General features: G+C 42.6%; 1 protein-coding gene across 1 annotated transcript in view; it reads left to right on the top strand.

The window, feature by feature from the left end:
• LOC141141552 (T-box transcription factor T-like) overlaps positions 1-9,607 on the top strand; it is a 28,609-nt gene extending 19,002 nt beyond the window's left edge. Inside the window, exon 8 of the mRNA XM_073629146.1 lies at positions 9,343-9,607. Within this exon, the coding sequence (XP_073485247.1) occupies positions 9,343-9,607 (265 nt within the window). The remainder of the gene's footprint in view (positions 1-9,342) is intronic.
• The last annotated feature ends 11,559 nt before the right edge of the window (positions 9,608-21,166 follow it).

Below are 21,166 nucleotides of genomic sequence, written 5' to 3'. Positions count from 1 at the left end.
ATGTGGCCAGGCTGTGGAAGTCTCACACATGTGGTATTGCCGTACTCAGGAGGAGTAGGAGAATCTATTTTGGGGGGTCATTTTTGGTATGTACATGCTATGTGTTAGAAATATTGTATAAATGGACAACTTTGTGTTAAAAAAAAAAATGCGTTTTAACCACTTCCCGCCCGCCAGCCGTCATACGACGTCCTTGACTTTGTGCGGGGATATCTGAATGATGGGTGCAGCTACAGGCATCATTCAGATTTCAGCATTTTCAGCCAGTGATTCCCTAGACCATAAGAACAATCATAGCGGCTGTTCCACTGCTTGAACATTCTTACGGGAGGTGAGAGGGGATGTCCCCCCCTCCCGCCGCCCTCCGGTGCTTCTACTGACTCACCGCTACGATCGAAGCCAGTCTTTTTTTTTTTAATTTCAGGCTTCCCAGCCTAGAGGTGAGATGTGGGGTCTTATTGACCCCATATCTCACTGTAAAGAGGACCTGTCATGCCATAGTCCTATTACAAGGGATGTTTACATTCCTTGTAATAGGAATTAAAGTGATCAAAATTTTTTTTTTTTTGGGAAAAAAGCTTCAAACTAAAATAAATAAAATAAAATGAACAATAAAATTTTTTTTTTTTAAAAGTGCCCCTGTCCCCGTGTGCTCGCATGCAGAAGCGAACGAATACATAAGTCCCACCCACATATGAAAACGGTGTTCAAACCACACATGTGAGGTATCGCTGCGATCGGTAGAGTGAGAGCAATAATTTTGGCCCTAAACCTCCTCTGTAACTCAAAACATGTAACCAGTAAAAAATGTTAAAGCATCGCCTATGGGGATTTTTAAGTAGCGAAGTTTGGCGCCATTCCACAAGCGTGTGCAAATTGAAAGGTGACATGTTGGGTATCTATTTACTCGGCGTAGCTTCAGCTTTCACATTATGCAAAAACATTGGGCTAACTTTACTGTTTTGTTTTTTTTAAAGCACAAAACTGTTTTTTTCCAAAAAAAGCGTTCGAAAAATTGCTGCGCAAATACCGTGCGAGATAAAAAGTTGCAATTACCGCCATTGTATTCTCTAGGGTCTTTGCTAAAAAAACATATATAATGTTTTGGGGTTCTATGTAATTGTCTAGCAAATAAATGATGATTTTTACATGTAGGAGAGAAATGTCAGAATTGGCCTGGGTGCTCCAGAATGCCTGAAGGTGCTCCCTGCATGTTGGGTCTCTGTATGTGGCCACGCTGTGTAAAAGTCTCACACATGTGGTATCGCCATACTCAGGAGTAATAGCAGAATGTGTTTTGGGGTGTAATTTGTGGTATGCATATGCTGTATGTGAGAAATAACCTGCTAATATGACAATTTTGTGAAAAAAAAAAAAACGAAAAAAAAAACAACTTGATTTTGCAAAGAATTGTGGGAAAAAATGACAACTTCAAAAAACTCACCATGCATCTTTCTAAATACCTTGGAATGTCTTCTTTCCAAAAAGGGGTCATTTGGGTGGTATTTGTACTTTTCTGACATGTTAGGGTCTCAAGAAATTAGATAGGCCAGCAGTACTTCAGGTGTGATCAATTTTCAGATATTGGTACCATAGCTTTTGGACTCTATAACTTTCACAAAGACCAAATAATATCCACCGATTTGGGTTATTTTTACCAAAGATATGTAGCGGTATAAATTTTGGCCAAAATATATGAAGAAAAATTACTAATTTGCAAAATTTTATAACAGAAACCAAGAAAAATGCATTTTTTTTACAGATTTTGCGGTCTCTTTTATTTTATAGCACAAAAAATAAAGAACCCAGCAGTGATTAAATATCACCAAAAGAAAGCTCTATTTGTGTGAAAAAAAGGCCAAAAATTTCATATAGATACGGTGTTGCATGACTGAGTAATTGTCATTCAAAATGTGAGTGCACCAAAAGCTGAAAATTGGTCTGGTTATTAAGGGGGTTTAACTGCCCAGTGGTCAAGTTGTTAAACTTTCTTTTTATTTCCTTTTCCTTTTTTGGCAACCTCTGGACCTTTGAAGTTTTTGAGAAAAATCCTGGACAGTCGCACTCAAAATTATTTTCGCCTTTATTGAATAAAATCAACAAAAATACATGCCACAGCAGAATGTGCAGGAAAGCTGATGCGTTTCACACTACAAACAGTGCTTAATCAAGTTATGATTAAGCACTGTTTGTAATGTGAAATGTGTCAGATTTCCTGCATGTTCTGCTGTGGCATGTATTTTTGTTTATTTTATTCAATAAAGGCGAAAATAATTTTGAGTGCGGCTGTCCAGGATTTTTCTCAAAAACTTAATTGCTATAAGCATTGCTGGAACCTGTATCTTCCAGCCTGGAGGAGAAGTCTGTTCCTGATTGACCTTTCTAGAGCAGTGATATTTCTTTTTCAACCTCTGGACTTTTGAAGCTAAATTCAGCAAAACTGGCTGCAGGGGAAGGGGTGCAGAGGATGTTTAGGGAAATCAGAAAGATCTTTAATTTCAGGAATGATGTGCCCATATTTTCATCTCTTGTTTGGTGGACTGTACAGCTGAAAAAAGCTTTACATATATTTTTTTTTTTAATTGGAAAACCAACTTTATTGAAAAAATATATGCTTGGTACATAAAATAATGTAAGCCAACATGGCCAGTAGTACTTACATGAGCACATCAAGTTATCTGCGTGATAAAGGGTGAAATATCCACCGGACATGAAACCAGTACACAATAAATAAGAAGCGAAGAAAGGGGGAGAGGAGGGAGGGAAATGAGAGATGAACATATCAAAATTTCAAGTACATGTTTCCCCATCCTAAAACCATCTATTCCAGACCTGCTCATATTTAAGCAGACATCCTCTATGTACATAAATCAGCTTCTTATATGGGAGAGTGTCATTAATTTCTTTTTTTCCAGCACTGGATTGTGGGGGGTAGGGCCTGCATCCAATTACGGGCTATCGCTTTTCTCGCCAAGAATAGCATTTCATGTGGAAAGGTACAAAGGGGTTTGTCAGCGTCTAAGTCTGGCAGCAGACCGAGTAGACACATCTTTGGGTCTAGGGTAGCAGGAGAGCCCATCTGTTCGTGCAAGAAGCGTATCACTTGTATCCAGTATGCTCGGATGGTTGGGCAGGACCATATAAGGTGATAGAAGGAGCCTGGGGTGTGGTCGCATAGACGGCATCCTGGATTATGCATGGGTTTGAAATGTGCTATCCTCTGATATGTCCTATGTATAATATACAACTGCGTGATGCGGTCCGACAGTTTGGGGGAGACTTTTTTCACGTCTTCCAAGATCTCATCCCAATCCTCATCCTCAATTATTCCAACATCCACCTCTCATCTAGTCTTAGCAGTATAGGCCAAGGCTATGGTGTTGGGAAGACGGATGGCGGAGTAGAGGGTGAAGATTAGTTTGGCTGGTTCAGTACCTGTGATCGTGTCAACTATAGAGGGGACTGTCAGGGATGGGTTGGAGCCAGCAAACTGAGTTTGTATAGCATGGCGGAGTTGTAAGTACCTGAAAAGGAGGTGATTGGGAAGTGAGAATTCATCTTTTAGCGTTTGGAATGTTTTAAGTCCCGTAGTGGTCATGATCTGGTGTACGTAAAAAAAACCCATTACATATCCAAACCGCGGGGTCTGGGATGGACAATAGTTCAGGCAGGTGTGTGTTGAACCAGAGAGGGATGTGAGAATGAACCTGTGGAGTCCCGAGTTTTTGTAGTGCCATCCGCCATGTGTCAACATGTCTGCTTTGTGTTGGGGGGTACGTCCTGTCAATGGGGCCCTTAGGACTGACTGAAGTGGGGTATGGGCTGGGTTATCAGGGTGTTCACAGAGTAGTAGCTGGTATCTTGGTAGCTCGTTTTTGTCAAAATGATAGGAGTGGGACAGTTGGGAGGCAAGATAATAGTCCTGAAAGTCTGGAAGAGCAGCTCCTCCCAGTGTCACTGGGTTCTTCAGTATTCTCCAAGATAATTTGTGTCTGCTGTGTCCCCATATAAATGAATTAAGAATAGATTCAATTGTTTTAAAATTTTTTGTGATATATACAGGGGGGCATAAATAGAGTATTTTTGGGAGGAGTATCATTTTGATTAGAATGACACGTCCCAAAACACCCAGGGGTAGTCTAGCCCAATTTTGTGCCTTAGTCTTGATCAGGGTATACAGGGGTTCAATATTCAAGAGTGTGTAGTCTGTGAGCGATCTAGTAACTTGCACTCCAAGGTACTTGATTAAAGAGACCCTAGGGAGAGTCAGAGGGGGGATGTGGGTGATGGGGGGAAATGGTCAATCGGAAGGATCTGGGATTTAGACCAATTTATGCACAGGCCCGAGTGGCTACCAATACGTTCTATGGAGTGGAGGGCTGCAACGAGGGAGGGACACGTGTCGACCAAGTAGAGGAGCGTATCGTCTGCATACATCCCAACCTTTTCTTCCAGATTCCCTATCTTAAAGCCTCGAATATTGGTGTCTGCATGAACCATGATGGCAAATGGCTCCACAGCCAATTCGTACAGCATGGGGGAAAGGGGGAAGCCTTGTCGGGTCCCTCTCTCCAGCGGGAATGGGTCAGAGAGCCAACCGATTACAAACACCTTGGTCTTCGGGGATTGATACAGGAGCTGAACCCAGCGAATAAGGTTGGGGCCAAGTCCAAATCTCGAGAGGCACTCCCATAGGTAGTTCCACTCCATGGAATAGAAGGCCTTGGCAGCATCTAGAGCCACCACGACCCTCGAGCCGACTTCATCATGGGACCCCTGAATGTTCATAAATAGGCAGCGAATATTCATAGCAGTGTTCTTCCCTGGCATAAAGCCTGTCTGATCAGGGTGGATCAGGGAAAGAATGACCTGTTTAAGGCAGAAGGCTAGAATCTTAGCCAGTATTTTAATGTTGACCTGTAGTAAGGAACTGTTTCTATATGATTCCGGGTATTTAGGGTCCTTACCAGGCTTAGGGATTACTACAATTTGGGCTTCTCTCATAGAGGGGGGGCAGGATTTCCTTGTCAAATATGGATTTGTATAGGTCATGGAGTTTAGGGATTACAATTTCAGAGTAGGTGGCATAAAATTCAAGTGGTAAACCATCTGATCCTGGGGCCTTAGATGGAGCCAGACAGGAGATAGCCTCAGAAATATCTTCCTCAGTAATGGGAGCCTCTAAGAGTTCACGTTGGGCTTCAGTCAATCTAGGGAATTTAATTCTCGCTAAATAATCTCTGGTATCTTGGGGAGTGTGAGTGACCCGGGAGGTGTAGAGTACACGATAGAATCTTGCAAATTGCTCCGCTACTTGTTGCGGATCAGTGACGTTGTTCCCCTGGGGGTCAGTCAACGACACCACCACCGGGGGACGTGAATCTAAGTGAGCAAGATATGCAAGGAATTTGCCCAATCTTTCTCCATACTCAAATACCCTTTGCCTACAGAAAAAGATGCGTTGCTTGGCCTTCTCAATATGTAACTGGGAGACCTGTCGCGTTTAAATCTTGAGATTGTTGGCGGTGCTGGGCGAGGGGTCCCGGTGGAATGCCTCCTCCAGCATCTGTAGGTGTTCTGTAGCCTGTTGGACAATGAGTTTCGATGATCTCTTAAGTCTGTTGATACGTGTAGAGAACAGGGAGTGGGCGTGGAGCTTAAACTTCTCCCACACTATGTCGTATGTGACTGAGTCCCTGTTGGCTGTAAAATAGTATTGCAATTCTGTGGGGATGTCATCCTGGTCCTGCAGAGCAGTCAGTCAAAATGGGTTCAGCCTCCAAGGAGCAGCAGGGGAGGCCTTCAGGAGCTGAATCGTAATCCAGTAAGGGGCGTGATCCGAGAGTATTCTCGGAGCAAAGCCCGCGTCTCCCAGTTTAGGTGCCAGGGTCTTTGAAATTATAATGAAATCAATTCGTAACATTGTGTTATGGCTGCCTGAGAAACATGAGAAGACTTTAGAGTGTAGATGTTTGTGGGGCCAAGTGTCTACAAGAGCAAAGTCAGTCAGTATTCGGTGTAGTCTAGTATGGGCCGGCGGATCAAGGGGGAGGTTCAGTGCGCCCATTCCGTCTAGAGCGGGAATGAGGGTCATATTAAAGTCCCCCATCCACACCGCCGGTACAGAGGTGTATTGTGCCATAAAGGCAAGAACCTCCTTAATTACAATTACGAGTTGTATGGGGGGGACATAGCAGGCTAGTATCAGGATAGGGAATCCATTAATAGTGGGGTGTATAAACACATATCTGCCCTGCCGGTCCATCTGTAGCAGGACTAGGTCAAACGGAACCCTTTTAGCGATCAGGACCGATACTCCTCTGGAATAAGAGGTGTGGGTGGCGTGGTATGCCCAACCTATCCAAGGCTATTTGAGAGAGGATTGTAAGTGGCCCGTGACGTGGGTCTCAATTAGTGTGATGATGTCAGCATGCTGGGACTTAAGGAATGTCAGGGCGGCTGTGCTTTTAATCTTATTGCGCAAGCCTCTAACATTCCACGTGAGGAACTTTAGAGAACTCATGGGTATAGGGTGTATATGATAAATCGCAGCTGGACCAGGACATAGCATAGCAAAGCAGACATAGCCACATCAGATAAAACACAGTGGTAACCAATAACGACAGTGCATGAATGATAGTAACATAGTACCCTTAGCATAAGTAAGTAGTTGCAAACATGGTGATGTGAGAAAAATAATAACCACAACATTTCCCCTTCCTCCCAGTCCAATGCCACCCCAACTTGACACAGACATAGTACCCCATAACCAGGTATCAACGGGGGACATCCAACGTTTAGGACCCGTTGGAGGCAAGGAACTTAATTTCAGAGGGGCATAGATACACATGATGAAAAGAAAAAAACAAAGGGGAAAAGAAAACAGTCAAACAAACGGGGGATGGAAAAATTTACATAGATACTATGGCTCCGCTTGGCATCAGGGTGGTAGATAAAGTAAGGTAACAGAGTTTTTAGTAACGTTTGATCTACTGTCCTCTACAGGCATCTCTCAGGTGTAGGGGAAATGGGGATCATGAATTGGTGAGGTCACCCGGAGACAGTAGGTATGCTGCGAGGTCCAGTGTAGGGCAGAAAGGGATTTCCAAGTCTGTCCCCCAGTTCCGGCAGAGGATATGCACATGCAATGTGCCCACTGAGGGACTCATCAGTACAGTAGTGGGTAGTATTGCGGGTACAGGGGGGAACAGGGAGGAGAAAAGCAAAGTACTCACAGCTTATAAGCAGAGTGGTATGCTCAATCTCGGCGATCCCTCTGATCAATCCAAGTGGATGCTAGTTCAGGGTCTTCAAAAAGGTGGGTTCGGCCCTCACACTCCACATGAAGCTTTGCAGGGTACAGCATAGCGTATTTGAGGTGTAGTACTCGGAGGCGTCGCTTAACATCCTGGAACCTGGATCTTTGTCATTGTACCTCATTGGAGAAGTCCGGGAACACGGCCACATGCATGTTGGTGTGGGGGATATTTCCCTTCTCTCTGGTCAGGCGAAGGATCTTGTTGCGGTCCCTGAAGTTATGGAATTTCGCTATCAGTCTACGCGGTGGAGCCCCTGGAGGAGGAGGATGGGCAGGGAGTCGATGAGCTCTTTCCACTGCGAACGTTACAGAGAATGCATCTCTGCCAAAAGGGGGATGTCAGGAGGTTTTCAAGGAAACTTACCGTGTCGTTGCCCTCAGCAGTCTCAGGGAAGCTGATAAATTGGAGATTACATCTCCGGAGGCGATTTTGCAGGGGGTGCAGGATGTCTTCCGCTCTGCTAATAGGGGTCTCCGTCTCTGCCACGCGGTCCCGCAGGGTAGAGAGATCTTGTTGCATAAGGGACACATCGATTTTGACCTCCTCAGTTTTCATGGTGAGCGTGCTCTGGCACAGGGCAATAGCATTGAGTACTTTGTTTGTGGCCGCCGCAGAGTGTTTTGTGTCCGATGAGGAACCGGCGCCATCTTTGGCCTGTTGGTCTTCCTCAAAGCGGCGGTACTTGGCAAGCTTGTCAAGAGCCTCGGAAGCCTTTTTCGGTGGAGACATATTCCAGAGGTGGTCAGGGGGGGTCACGGGGTGCACTAATATGGCCGCTGCTTACTAGGCCGAGTCTTCGATAACCCCCTCTCGCCGCAGTTTTAGGGTTGGACAGGGGCTACAAGTTGTGGCTGGATAGCTGTGAGAGTGGGTGGTTGTAGCAGGGAGAAACCGGGCTCAAGGGGATCAGGGAGTCTTGTAGTACCTGCACAGGCCCACTATGGGTGAAGCAAAATGGCCGCTGTTCCGGGGACCAGGCCGAAGCTGCGGACCGTCCCACTGGCTGCTACAGGATGAGGAGGTGCTGCACCAACTGTTGCAGGACATCTGGTGGCCGTGGCAGGGAAAGATCAGTCTCTGGGGAGTCAGGCAGGCCAGGGAGACCTGTAAAGGCCGCCACTGGGTGTAGCAAGATGGCTGCCGCTCCAGGGACCAGGCCGGATCCGTGGACCATCCCACTGGCTGCTGCTGGGTGCAGAGGCGCTGTGCTAGTGGCTGCAGGCGATACGGAGACTATGGCAGGCAGAGATCAGTCTCGGGGGAGTCAGGTAGGCCAGGGAGACCTGCAGGAGCTGCCGCCGGGTGGAGCAAAATGGCCGCCGCTCTGGGATCCATGCTGAAACCACGGTCTGTCCTACGGGCAGCCCCAGGGCTGGAAAGTCCTATGATCTTAGCCTCGGGCGGCGCTCTAGACGGCCAAATAGCTCCAAAGACCGTGCAGAGAACAAGGCAGGCTTGCTGGGATGCAGATGCTGGGTAGGATCAGCAGAATTGAGGCAGGATGGTTGTTGCAAGAGTATAGGCAAGCGGAGCACTCACTACATGAGTCCTACTCCATTGCTCTCCAGGACACGCCCCGCTTTACATATAATTTAGACAACGTGCTAATATAATAGCACATTCTGGGAATCATTTTTACTAAAATAATTACTTGGCATAAAGGGTGGAGATTTACCTAAATGCATCAGCATTCTCTAGGAAGGCCTGAATGCATAATCATTCATGTGTGTCTAGTGCAGCATGCCTAAATACAGCCCTGCCCTGAGCATACTACTAATTTTGATTTTGTATATCTTTTTTACAAAGTGGTGAAACATGCAGTTTTCAATGGTAGCCAACCAGGTGCTGTAGTTAATTTTTGATATCTCTGTACCTTAAAACTGATGTGTGGCTATTGGCTATATCTCCACTTCCATCTTCCAAAACCCTCATATATGGAATGTTAAATTGATTTATAGATAACTGATTATTTTAGCAAATTCCTAAAATTAATAAAATAATATGTTTACATTATATTTTGCAGTCAATACCCAAGTTTATGGTCTGTGAGTAACAGTACCATTGCACCAATATCACAAGCAGGAGGAATTGCTGGAGGCCCCGGATCTCAGTACCTGAGAAGTTCTACTGTCCATTATACCCCATACAATCAGATTGTTCCCTCGCCTTCTTTGGGATCTCCTTTATATGAAGGCGGAAACACAGACATTGAAGACAACCCATTTGATGTCACGGGACATGACAGGCTAGCACCATCATGGGCATCTGTGACCCCTCCCTCACTATGAAGAATGAAAAAAAGCAAGGACTGTTTTTCAAAGACACTTCTAAATGTTGTGGCATACACATACAATTAGAAATTGCTTTCCAGACTGAGCAGTTATTAATTTTATTAAAGATTTAATGCAATGCTAATAACCAAAATGAACTTGACTGCAGAATCCATATCTTGCAATAGGTCCACCCAATGATGGAGTGAAAAACTTTTACCTTACTATTCCCCAGGACTTACCAATAATTTGACCTCATAACTATTTAAAATAGTATATAGATATTTATTATATCTTTGTCTTTACTTTCAAATTCATTTACCATTGCAGAGTAAACAGCACTGAAAAAACAGCCATTGTGGCATATTTTTTGAATGTCTACTCACAGAAAGCTGTGAGTTCTCAACATTGCTCTGTGCCTGAACACTGCAAATTATTATTCTAGATGGATGCACACAGAGCTTATGTTGTATTATATTGGAGCATGAATCTGACAGATTTTTTAGTAATCTACTATTTAACTAGTGAATTGCTCCATGTTCTCCTTTTACATGTTCTTTTTTGTTTCTATTTTTTTGTTTACTGTAAATAAAGTCAAGATACATCATGATAGCCAATAGAAGATAATAGATACCGTAATTTATTTATACCGCAACTGTACATGCATAAAGCACAAACCAAGTATTTCTTTTATTTACATTTTTTTTTTTTTTTTTTTAGGAGTGCAGAATATTCACTTAGCAAAATAAAAAAATGTTCATTTGAATTATCCAATCACATGCAAGTCAATATTCAGTTTTTCAAAATTCCTTTGCATATGAGTGGGGATTTAAAGTGAACATAGCTTTACTTTGCTAAGTGAGGATTTGCTGCTCCTTTAGTGTGTCCTCCCATGATATACATTTTTCATCTAGCCAAGTGAATCTATGTTTCCTATATACCCTCAATAAAACGTAGAAGAATAGGAAATGATTGGATTGCATCTAACTCTATGATTCATATAACTGCAGTTTAATTGAGCAATGTAATAAATGTGCTTTTTACTTGGCTTGCAACTGTGTTTTTAATGATACTTATATAATATATAGCTTATACATATTACATAAAGTAATAAATAAGTTAAATGCTCTCATTATATTTAATATTAATGTAAATTGAGTATGATATGACTACGTGTCAGCATTAAATGTGTTTTTGTATCTGTGTTTTATGGCTCCCACTATTTAACAGAGTTCAGAAATTTGACCTCCGGAAGATTTATCCCCTCCCTTCATGACCAGGTTATTTTTTGAGACACGGCACTGCGTTACTTTAACTGACAATTGCGCAGTCGTGCGACACTGTACCCAAATACAATTTTGCCTTTTTTACCACAAATAGAGCTTTCTTTTGGTGGTATTCACCTATGTGGTTTTAATTGTTTGTGCTATAAACAAAAAAAGACCAACAATTTTGAAAAAAAAGCAATATTTATTACTTTCTGCTATATAACATATCCAATAAAAACATGTAAAAATCACACTCCCACTGTGTGTGCGCCCCAGACTTGCGGTCTGCAAGTGGTTATTTAGAAAAATACAATATTCAGAAGCAATATCAGGTAAGATTAACAGTCTTAAGTTCATGTACATATAAGCAGGGCTTTTTTTCAGCTGGAATATGATGGAACTACCTCCACCACCTCTGGCTCAGGTCCTCTGCTCCCTGCTCACCACTGTCACTTGTAAACACAGCTTTTGTGTTTACAAGTAATAGCTTGTCTCCCAATGGCTCCCATAGATCTGATCTCCTGAGTGGCTCCTACTGAACGCAGGATGGGGACAAGGGAGATGCAAATGCCCGGGGTGCAGTGTAGATGCCGACAGCTTCACTGGATGCACTTCTGGTATTTAATGCCCTTTAAGACCCTCCCACTGTTGACCACACCCACTATTTGATGCGGTTTGGAGGGTGTGTGTGTGTGTGTGTGGGGGGGGGGGGTTTGAGGGGTCGTGGTTGAGTTTTTGCAACTATTTTCTGAGAAAAAAAGCCCTGCATATAAGATATAATTTATTAATAAGGACAACATATATAAAATATTAAAACAATACAGTAAAATATACATCTCAAGAGACAAATGTATAGAGTAAAGAGTAAAGATGGGTACACACTGATTTAAAGTTGAACAGAAAAAAGCTGGCAGATTGCCGTACCAACTCAAGCAATGTTGTTGCGGCAATCTCCGCTGCTGTTCTACTGAATTCTGACAGCAGGGAGCCCCCCCCCACGCACCACTTGCAGCCATTTGATGCAAACGCTGATCAGATGCTGGTTTTCCAGCATGTCCCTACGTCAAAAGCACGTCGTTAGACACACCAATAAAGTCAGTCTGTTCCCACTGAATTAGCTGGTTTTTGGCCTGTGTGTACCTAACTTAACCACTTGCCGCCCGCCCACCGTCAAATGACAGAGGGACGGTACGGCTCTCATTCTGGGTGGATGTCATATGACTGCGCACCAAAACATCCGCTTCTGCGCGCCCGCGGGGGCTGATGCGGCTCCTTTAACCATGTGATTGGCTGTATTCAATCACAGCCGGTTACATATAAATACAGGAAGTGCCGTTGATCGGCTCTCCTCGCCTCACACTGACAGAGTGTGCGGCGAAGAGAGCCGATCAGCGGCATCTCCTTGCAAGGGAGAACAGGGCATGTAACCAGGGCGCTGATCATCAGTGCCCTGATTAAAGTAAAGCCCCAGAAGTGCCACCAATCAGTGCCCATGAGTGCCACCAATCAATGCCCATGAGTGCCCATCAGTGACACAAATCAGTGCCCATTACTGGTGCCAGTCATTGCTGCCTTTTACAGCCCATCAGTGCCTGCTCATCAGTGCTTATTAAGTGTTCTTGCATAGCAAGACCACTTACTGTTATCTCACATATATATTATTCTTATTATTATAGCCAAATTTACCACCCTAACTCCTCCCACAGTTTTTACACTACATAGACAAGTAATATACCGAAACGTGCGGATTGTTCCCGAATGGTGTGCTATTACTTTGTGGAACGTTTCGCCGAATGGTTCACGAAATATCGTCGTTTTTGCGGCGAAATTGGTCCCATAGGAATGAATGGGGAAACTAGAGTGGGAGATGACAAAAGCTGGAAAATCAGAACATGATTTCTAAACTGCCGCCACTCCCTCATTTTCAAGCCCACCTACACAAATCTTATATCAAAACGTTCAGCTATCCCTGCTGCCACTAAACATGTCCACGGCTAAGCCATAGTCCTGATAGTTTTCACAATATGACCATTTGTTTGCAACTCACGCCGTCCATTGACATTCATTGAAACTACACTCTAGCCCCCTCCAAATTTGAAGGGCAATTTCTAAACTGCGACCGTGCCTTCATTTTTAATATTTCAGAGACATACTATACATCAAAATCTAGGTCTGGGTCTTGTGATTCTCACAATATAAAGATCTTCGCTGTAGGATGTATAGTTTTTAAAATACGGCCATTTGTTTAGAGGTAATTTCAGGAAATTTTAGCCATTAATCAGAGTGTACTGTTAGTGTTTGTTTTGTTGCCATGGTTACCAAAGCTTCTGTTATACACAGGGGGGGAGGTGGCTGGAGCATCTCAGCTGATTACAGAGCCCGGGGGAGGGGACAGACACACCATGTACTGATTTATAATAGAGGAATATGATGGGGCAGTTTTGATGGGGTAATTCTGATGGGGCAGTTTTGATGAAGCAGTATTTGAGAAGCATAAACAGGGCATGAGCGTTGCTAGGAAACAGTGGTTGTAAACACAAGATGCTGAGACACTCCAAATGCATGTGACTTCATCTGCTAGACTTGATAATGCTTGTAGACTCCTCCCACAGTTTTCACACTACAGAGACAAATAATATACCGAAACGAGCGGATTGTTCCCGATTGGTGTGTTATTACTTTGTGGAATGTTTTGCCGAATGGTCCACGAAATGACGTTTTTGCGGCGAAATTGGTCCCATAAGAATGAATGGCGAAATGTTCAAAACTAGAGTGGGAAGTGACAAAAGCTGACAACCCCATGATCAGCCAAAACATTATGACCACCCCATGATCAGCCAAAACATTATGACCGCCCCATTAAAAAAAAAAATATATTTTTGAAAAAAAAAAATAATTTTTGAAAAAAATAAAAAAATAGTTTTTGAAAAAAAAAAAATCATTTTTGAAAAAAAAAAAATATTTTTGAAAAAAAAAAAATATTTTTGAAAAAAAAAAAAATTATTTTTGAAAAAAAAAATTATTTTTGAAAAAAAAAAAATATTTTTGAAAAAAAAATTACTTTTAAAAAAAAAATTATTTTTGAAAAAAAAAAATATTTGAAAAAAAAAATATTTTTGAAAAAAAAAATTATTTTTGAAAAAAAAATTACTTTAAAAAAAAATAATTTCGAAAAAAAAATTATTTTTGAAATAAAAAAATTCATTTTTGAAAAAAAAAATTACCTTTGAAAAAAAAAATTACTTTTGAAAAAAAAAATTCATTTTTGAAGAAAAAAAAATTCATTTTTGAAGAAAAAAAATCATTTTTGAATAAAAAAAATTCATTTTTGAAAAAAAAAATTACTTTTGAAAAAAATGTTCAGCTCTTTCAGCGAATGATGGAACTTTTTTACTACTATTTATACTTTTTAAAATATTAAGCTTTTTAACACTTTTCACAGTTACTCAAGCCACTCCACCCCACCCAGTTACTCCGCCCACTCCAGTTGTAGAGGCAAGAACACTTTCACAATTTCCCCAGAAATTGTACCTTTTCTAGTTATTATATTATATTATAAATTATTTTCGGTCCTTTTTCTTTTTTTTTTTTGTAAAAAATAAAAAACCCAGCAGTGATTAAATACAACCAAAAGAAAGCTCTGTTTGTGTGAAGAAAATGATTAAAAATGAATTTGGGTACAGTGTAGCATGACCGCGCAATTGTCATTCAAAGAGTGACAGCGCTGAAAGCTGAAAAATGACCTGGGCAGGAAGGGGGTGAAAGTGCCCTGTATTGAGGTGGTTAACGAGGAACTACAATCTGCTCACATAATTTGTAATTAAAACATCTTTGCCATTCTGAAGCTTCCCTCCAACCACTTTGCATATTTTCTTTATACTGTGATTCTGTACTTGCCAAATATGCTGTAAAAATCTTCCTTCACTAAGACCTCATACACACCATACAAATTTTGTTGTCTGATTTCCTTTAGATTTACCAAAACCGTGTAGTGCAAGGGCCTGCCTGATTGCATACAAATTGAAGCTCTTAAGGTTTGACCTCATATTATATGGTTTTGGTAAATCTGTATCCAGCTTAAAGCCCCATACACACTATTAGATTTTCTGCAGATTTTTGTCTTCATATTTACCAAAACCATATAATATGAGGTCAAACCTTAAGAGTTTCAGTTTGTATGCAATCAGGCAGGCCCCTCTACTACATGTTTTTGGTAAATCTGAAGATAAAAATCTGCAGAAAATCTAATATTGTGTATGGGGTCTAAGTCTGGCTGCAGCCATTTTAACTGTGGGCAGCTGAAGCTGCTGCCTGTTCACTTCCTGGATTTACACAGACACATAGACATCTCAAGTCTCCCACGACTCGCGGGATACTCCTGCATTTGAAGGTGGGCTCACGGACACCCGTGAGTGCGGCAGGATCTTCCAGCTGAGCCTGAACTGCTGCTCAGTCTGGAGTAATCACAAACAGCGGGTGTCTCCCTCTGTGTCATGCAGCTGCAGTCCTAACTGTTCAGCGGCCGTCCACTGTAACAAAGCCCCGCCTCCTCATCCATGTTAGACGGAACACTGATTCAATTTCCCAGCATTGTATCAGTGTTCAGTTGATCGCCTATCATGGATGGGGAGGCGGGGCTTTGTTACAGTGGACGGCCGCCGAACAGTTAAGACTGCAGCTGCATGACACAGTGGGAGACACCCGTTGTATGTAATCAAGGTACTGGCGAGGCTGCAGATGGGCACCGATGAGGATACAGATGGGCACAATGAGGCTGTATTGTTGGTACAGTGAGGCTGCAGATGGGCACAGTGAGGCTGCAGATGGGCATTGATGAGGATACAGATGGGCACAGTGAGGCTGCATTGTTGGCACAGTGAGGTTGCAGATGGGCACAGTGAGGCTGCAGATGGGCACCGATGAGGATACAGATGGGCACAATGAGGCTGTATTGTTGGTACAGTGAGGCTGCAGATGGGCACAGTGAGGCTGCAGATGGGCATTGATGAGGATACAGATGGGCACAGTGAGGCTGCATTGTTGGCACAGTGAGGTTGCAGATGGGCACAGTGAGGCTGCAGATGGGCACAGTGAGGCTGCAGATGGGCATTGATGAGGATACAGATGGGCACAGTGAGGTTGCATTGTTGGCACAGTGAGGCAGCAGATGGGCACAGTGAGACTGCAGATAGGCACTGATGAGGATAAAGATGGGTACAGTGAGGCTGCAGATGGGCACTGAGGAGGATACAGGTGGGCACAGTGAGGCTGCATTGTTGGCACAGTGAGGCTGGATTGTTGGCACGGTGAGGCTGCATTGTTGACACTAATGAGGCTGCATTGATGGCTCAGTGAGGCTGGATTGATGGGCACTGACGGGGGTGCATTGTTGGCACAGTAAGGCTACAGATGGGCGCAGTGAGGCTGCAGTGTTGGCACTGATGAGGCTACAAATGGGCACAGTGAGGGTACATTGTTGGCACTGATGAGGCTGCAGATGGGCACAGTGAGGCTGCATTTATGGCTCAGTGAGGCTGCATTGATGGGCACAGTGAGGCTGCATTAATGGGCACTGACGAGGCTGCAGATTGGCACAGTGAGGCTGCAGATTGGCACAGTAGGGCTGCAGATGGGCACAGTGAGGCTGTTGTTGACACAACATTATCTTTTAAAGTATTATTTTATTATGGCATTATATTATTAATTATCTTTAAAGTATTATTTAATGATAGTATTTTATTATGAATCGGGGGGGGGGGGGGGGGTGTCGGCACGGAGCGTGACCTCCCTGAAATGAGCTTGCCACCTCCCTGAAATTAGTTTTTGCAGGTTGGGATCTCTGGACACATATACAGACAGACAAATACACAGACATATCCACACACATCACTGCTTGCCTGCACACTTCTCCTCTTCCCTATTTGATGAATACACATGGATCTCTGCAGTCTCCTTCTAACTCCTTCTATCTCCTCCCTCATCCAGCCCCCTCCAGCCCTGCAGCTTTCCCGTGACTCATCCCTCCTCCACACTCCTGCCCCCACCCCCCCCCCACCCCCCCTTGCTGGCAAACTCTCACCAGTGAGAGTTGAACAGGAAGCCATTAGCCTAGACAAATGACCAGACAAGAAAGAGGAAGTGAGCTGTATCCTTATACAGCTCACTTCCTCTTTCTTGTCTGGTCATTTTCCTGAAAAAAAAATGGCAGAAAAAATGTTTTACTATCCAAAGTTAAAACAACAAGGGCAGAAGATTTAATAGATGGAAAGATGAAAAAATGACTGAAGGTCCACTTTAAGAGCTGCACATGAAGTTGACCTGCCTTTCTGTAAAAAAAAAAAAAAAATCAATTAACAATAAAATATAAAAGATAAAGAAAAAACAAAAACAGTTTTCAAAGCAACATAAAAATTTAGGATTTTAAGGTACTTTTTTTTCAAACAGATTTCAGTTTAGGAAAAATATGGTGAAATTATTTTTTATTAAAGGCAACATTGATACTTTGTGGCTGAATCAGTTTTTCTAAAAACCCTCCACCCATCTCTAGTGTCCAGAGGAGATTTATAGCTGCTTAAAGATTGCATGGATTTCAATCAATCAAACCCATCTTGTAAACTTATGCCCCGTACACACGGTCGGACATTGATCGGACATTCCGACAACAAAATCCATGGATTTTTTCTGACGGATGTTGGCTCAAACTTGTCTTGCATACACACGGTCACACAAAGTTGTCAGAAAATCCGATCGTTCTGAACGCGGTGACGTAAAACGCGTATGCCGGGACTCTAAACGGGGCAGTAGCCAATAGCTTTCATCTCTTTATTTATTCTGAGCATGCGTGGCATTTTGTGCGTCGGATTTGTGTACACACGATCGGAAATTCCGACAACGGATTTTGTTGTCGGAAAATTTTATATCCTGCTCTCCAACTTTGTGTGTCGGAAAATCCGATGGAAAATGTGTGATGGAGCCCACACACGGTCGGAATTTCCTACAACAAGGTCCTATCACACATATTCCGTCGGAAAATCCGACCCTATGTACAGGGCATAACACTGAGAGAGAAACAGATTGGTAGAGCCTGTATCTGTAAGAAACAAATATTGCTGCCCAATGTACATACTGTATAGAAGTAAGAATTGTATATATACGTAAGCTGATCACTTTCATTTCTTTTGCTGATTCCATGTAAATTCTACATGTAAATTCTAAAATGGATTCTACTTTATTTTTAAATCTGTGTTAGAAATATAGAAGAGTGACAGCAGAAAAATGTTTAGAGACATATGTTTACCCAAATATATCCTTGTTGAAGAACTTTAAAAGGTATAAACAGAGTGCATGCTACAGAGACAAAGTGCATCTTTTGATGAATGAATGTGGAAAAATCTGAAACACCCTGAAGTCAATAAGGGCCATTTTATTGATTACTTATGACTCTTTGGAGAGCTGCAAGACAAGCTATTGTCACTCAAATGTGTTTGGAAAGCCCATGTAGCTGTAGAAAACGTTTTCTACAGAATAAGTAGGGGGGGGGGGGGGAGTCTCCATTTATATGCCTTTGAGGGTAGAACAGGAAATACATAAACATTTAAAAAACAGATTTGGGGTGTCTTAAAGCTGTGTGTGGTGTTACACTACAGCACAGGTCAGCAATGTATGACTGTGGAAATGAATTCTTTTCTCAATAATTAGCTTTGCTCACATGCAGCACCTCAAAAAACTTATTCTTGTAGTCACTTTGTCTTTAGAGCATTTTTTTCTGCACACATGTAAAAATCTGCATATTGAGCTATAAAATTTCTTAAACTCAAAGAATATAATTTATTTTCTGAAAGCAGAGGACCTATAGGATAAAAAGATAGTTGTTGCAATGTTTTATTATGCACAATATTTGAGCAACTGTTAATTAAATGCATATTTTCAGAAAAAATATAATGTATACAGTGTCTTGAAAAAGTATTCACACCCCTTGAAATTTTCCACATTTTGTCATGTTACAACTAAAAACTTAAATGTATTTTATTGGGATTTTATGGGATAGACCAACACAAAGTGGCACGGAATTTTGAAGTGGAAGGAAAATGATAAATGGTTTTCCAAATTTTTTACAAATAAAATGTCTGAAAAGTGTAGAACCACCTTTCAATGCAATTACATGTGTGACATATGGTATACTGGCGAGAAGATTGTGGGACGACAATCAAATAAAAACTAAACCTTAGCCCATATGGATCCGTAGACGTGACAGACCCTGGATGTGAGCACTAGCTAATAGAAATGCTTCAACAGGCATGCCACGAAACAAAAGGCTATGACAGAAAACGGAGACAGGTAGCAAACTGAAACCCTCAGGGCTAGTGTACCCACAGACCGTGGTGGGTAGCCGTACAGTTGTAATGAAATGAACGTGTTTCGTATGACGTATGTTATATGGGCGAGAAGATTGTGGTCAAACATTTAAAACGAAACCTCAACCTGTATGGATCCGTAGACGTGACAGACCCTGGATGCGAGAAATGCTGACAGGAATGTTATGAACTAAATGCTACGACAGGACAATGCTACAAAAGAAAGCTACACAGGAAAAAACGCTACAACAGGAAAACACGCTACGGCAGGAAAGCTACACAGGAAAATCGCTACGACAGGAAAATCGATACGAATGAAAGCTACACGAAAAACGCTATGACAGGAAACGCTACGAACGAAATGCTACTACAGGAAATGTTACGAATGAAAACTACACAGGAAAAAGCGATACGACAGGAAAATCCCTATGGATGAAAACTACACAGGAAAATGCTACGACAGGAAAATCGATACGACAGGAAAATCCCTACGAATGAAAACTACACAGGAAAATGCTACGACAGGAAAATCGCTATGAATGAAAGCTACACAGGAAAAAACGCTACGACAGGAAAAATCGCTACAACAGGAAAGCTACACAGGAAAATCGCTATGACAGGAAAATCGCTACGAATGAAAGCTACACAGAAAAACGCTATGACAAGAAACGCTACGAACGAAATGCTATAACTGGAAATGTTACGAATGAAAACTACACGGGAAAAAGCTACGACAGGAAAATGCAACGAAATGAAAGCTACATGGGAAAATGCAGTGACAGGAAAATGCTGCGACAGGAGAACGCAACAAATGAAAGCTACATGGGAAAACGCTGCGCCAGGAAATCGTTATGACAGAAATGCTACGACGGAAATGCTACGAATGAAAGCTATGAATGAAATGCTGCGATCGAAATGCCATGACAGAAATGCTACGCTCAAAGCTGCGACAGGAATGCTGCGAACAACGACTGATGTTACTAGATTGTAGAAACCCAGCTATGACAGAAGAAACGCTGTGACAGAAGAAACGCTATGCCAGGAAACCGCTGTGACAGAAAAGCTATGATGAACCCACTGTGACAGAACTGCTGTGACCGATCTGCTATGACAGGAAAATGCCATGACCGAACCACTTGACTGACCCACTGTGTCTAGAACCCGCTGCGACTGGAACCCGATTACGACAGCACCGTTTATGACTGAACATGCCGTGACAGGAACACTATGACTGAACGCCTGCAGCCAGCACCTAAGACAATAGTACCTGCTGTGACTGTGACACGCTGACAGCCCCCCCTCAGGCCAGAACCCGCTGGACAGGAACGCTATGACTGGACATGTTATGACCAAGACGTTGAGGCTGGACGCGCTGACTGACCATGCTAGGACGCACCCGCTAGACTGAACCGCCAAAGGGGGTGAAAACCTTTGCCAGGCACTATATACACAGTACATCGCAAAAGCCTTGCGGGGTGATCAGTTTGCACAGTAATTCTGTTAATCCTCTGTCAGTCATGTTCACCTGGCCGTATGTCTGGTGCAAACATGCTTAAATCCCACTCCCAGCTGCCCGCATGAGGTACAATGTGTTGTGTGCACTGCATGCTTTAAGTGTGTTAAACATGTGTTGCATTGAACTCTGTAATATATGTATTATGCTGAAAATTACTTAAAAGCAGGACTTCCAATAACCACAGCCACAATCACCCAAAACATCAAAATGTAAGTGGATATATCAGCATGACTATGGATATAGAAAATGATATGTTCCACCTGTATATTGAACCGTTTATAATGTACAATGGTAAACAAACTTTGGAAAAATTATTTCAGAAACTCGAAAGTTTGACTAGGGAGAACGGAAGCCACCCCCTCCCCTCGGCGTGAGCACCGGGGAAAGCAGTCGGGCGCTCCCATAAAGATGCTGGATAGGGCATGTGAACGTGGGCAGG

This window comes from Aquarana catesbeiana, linkage group LG04 (genome assembly GCF_042186555.1).
Source record: "Aquarana catesbeiana isolate 2022-GZ linkage group LG04, ASM4218655v1, whole genome shotgun sequence".
NCBI lineage: Eukaryota > Metazoa > Chordata > Amphibia > Anura > Ranidae > Aquarana > Aquarana catesbeiana.
The sequence above is the reverse complement of the archived record's forward strand: the minus strand, read 5'-3'. Positions and strand labels throughout refer to the sequence as shown.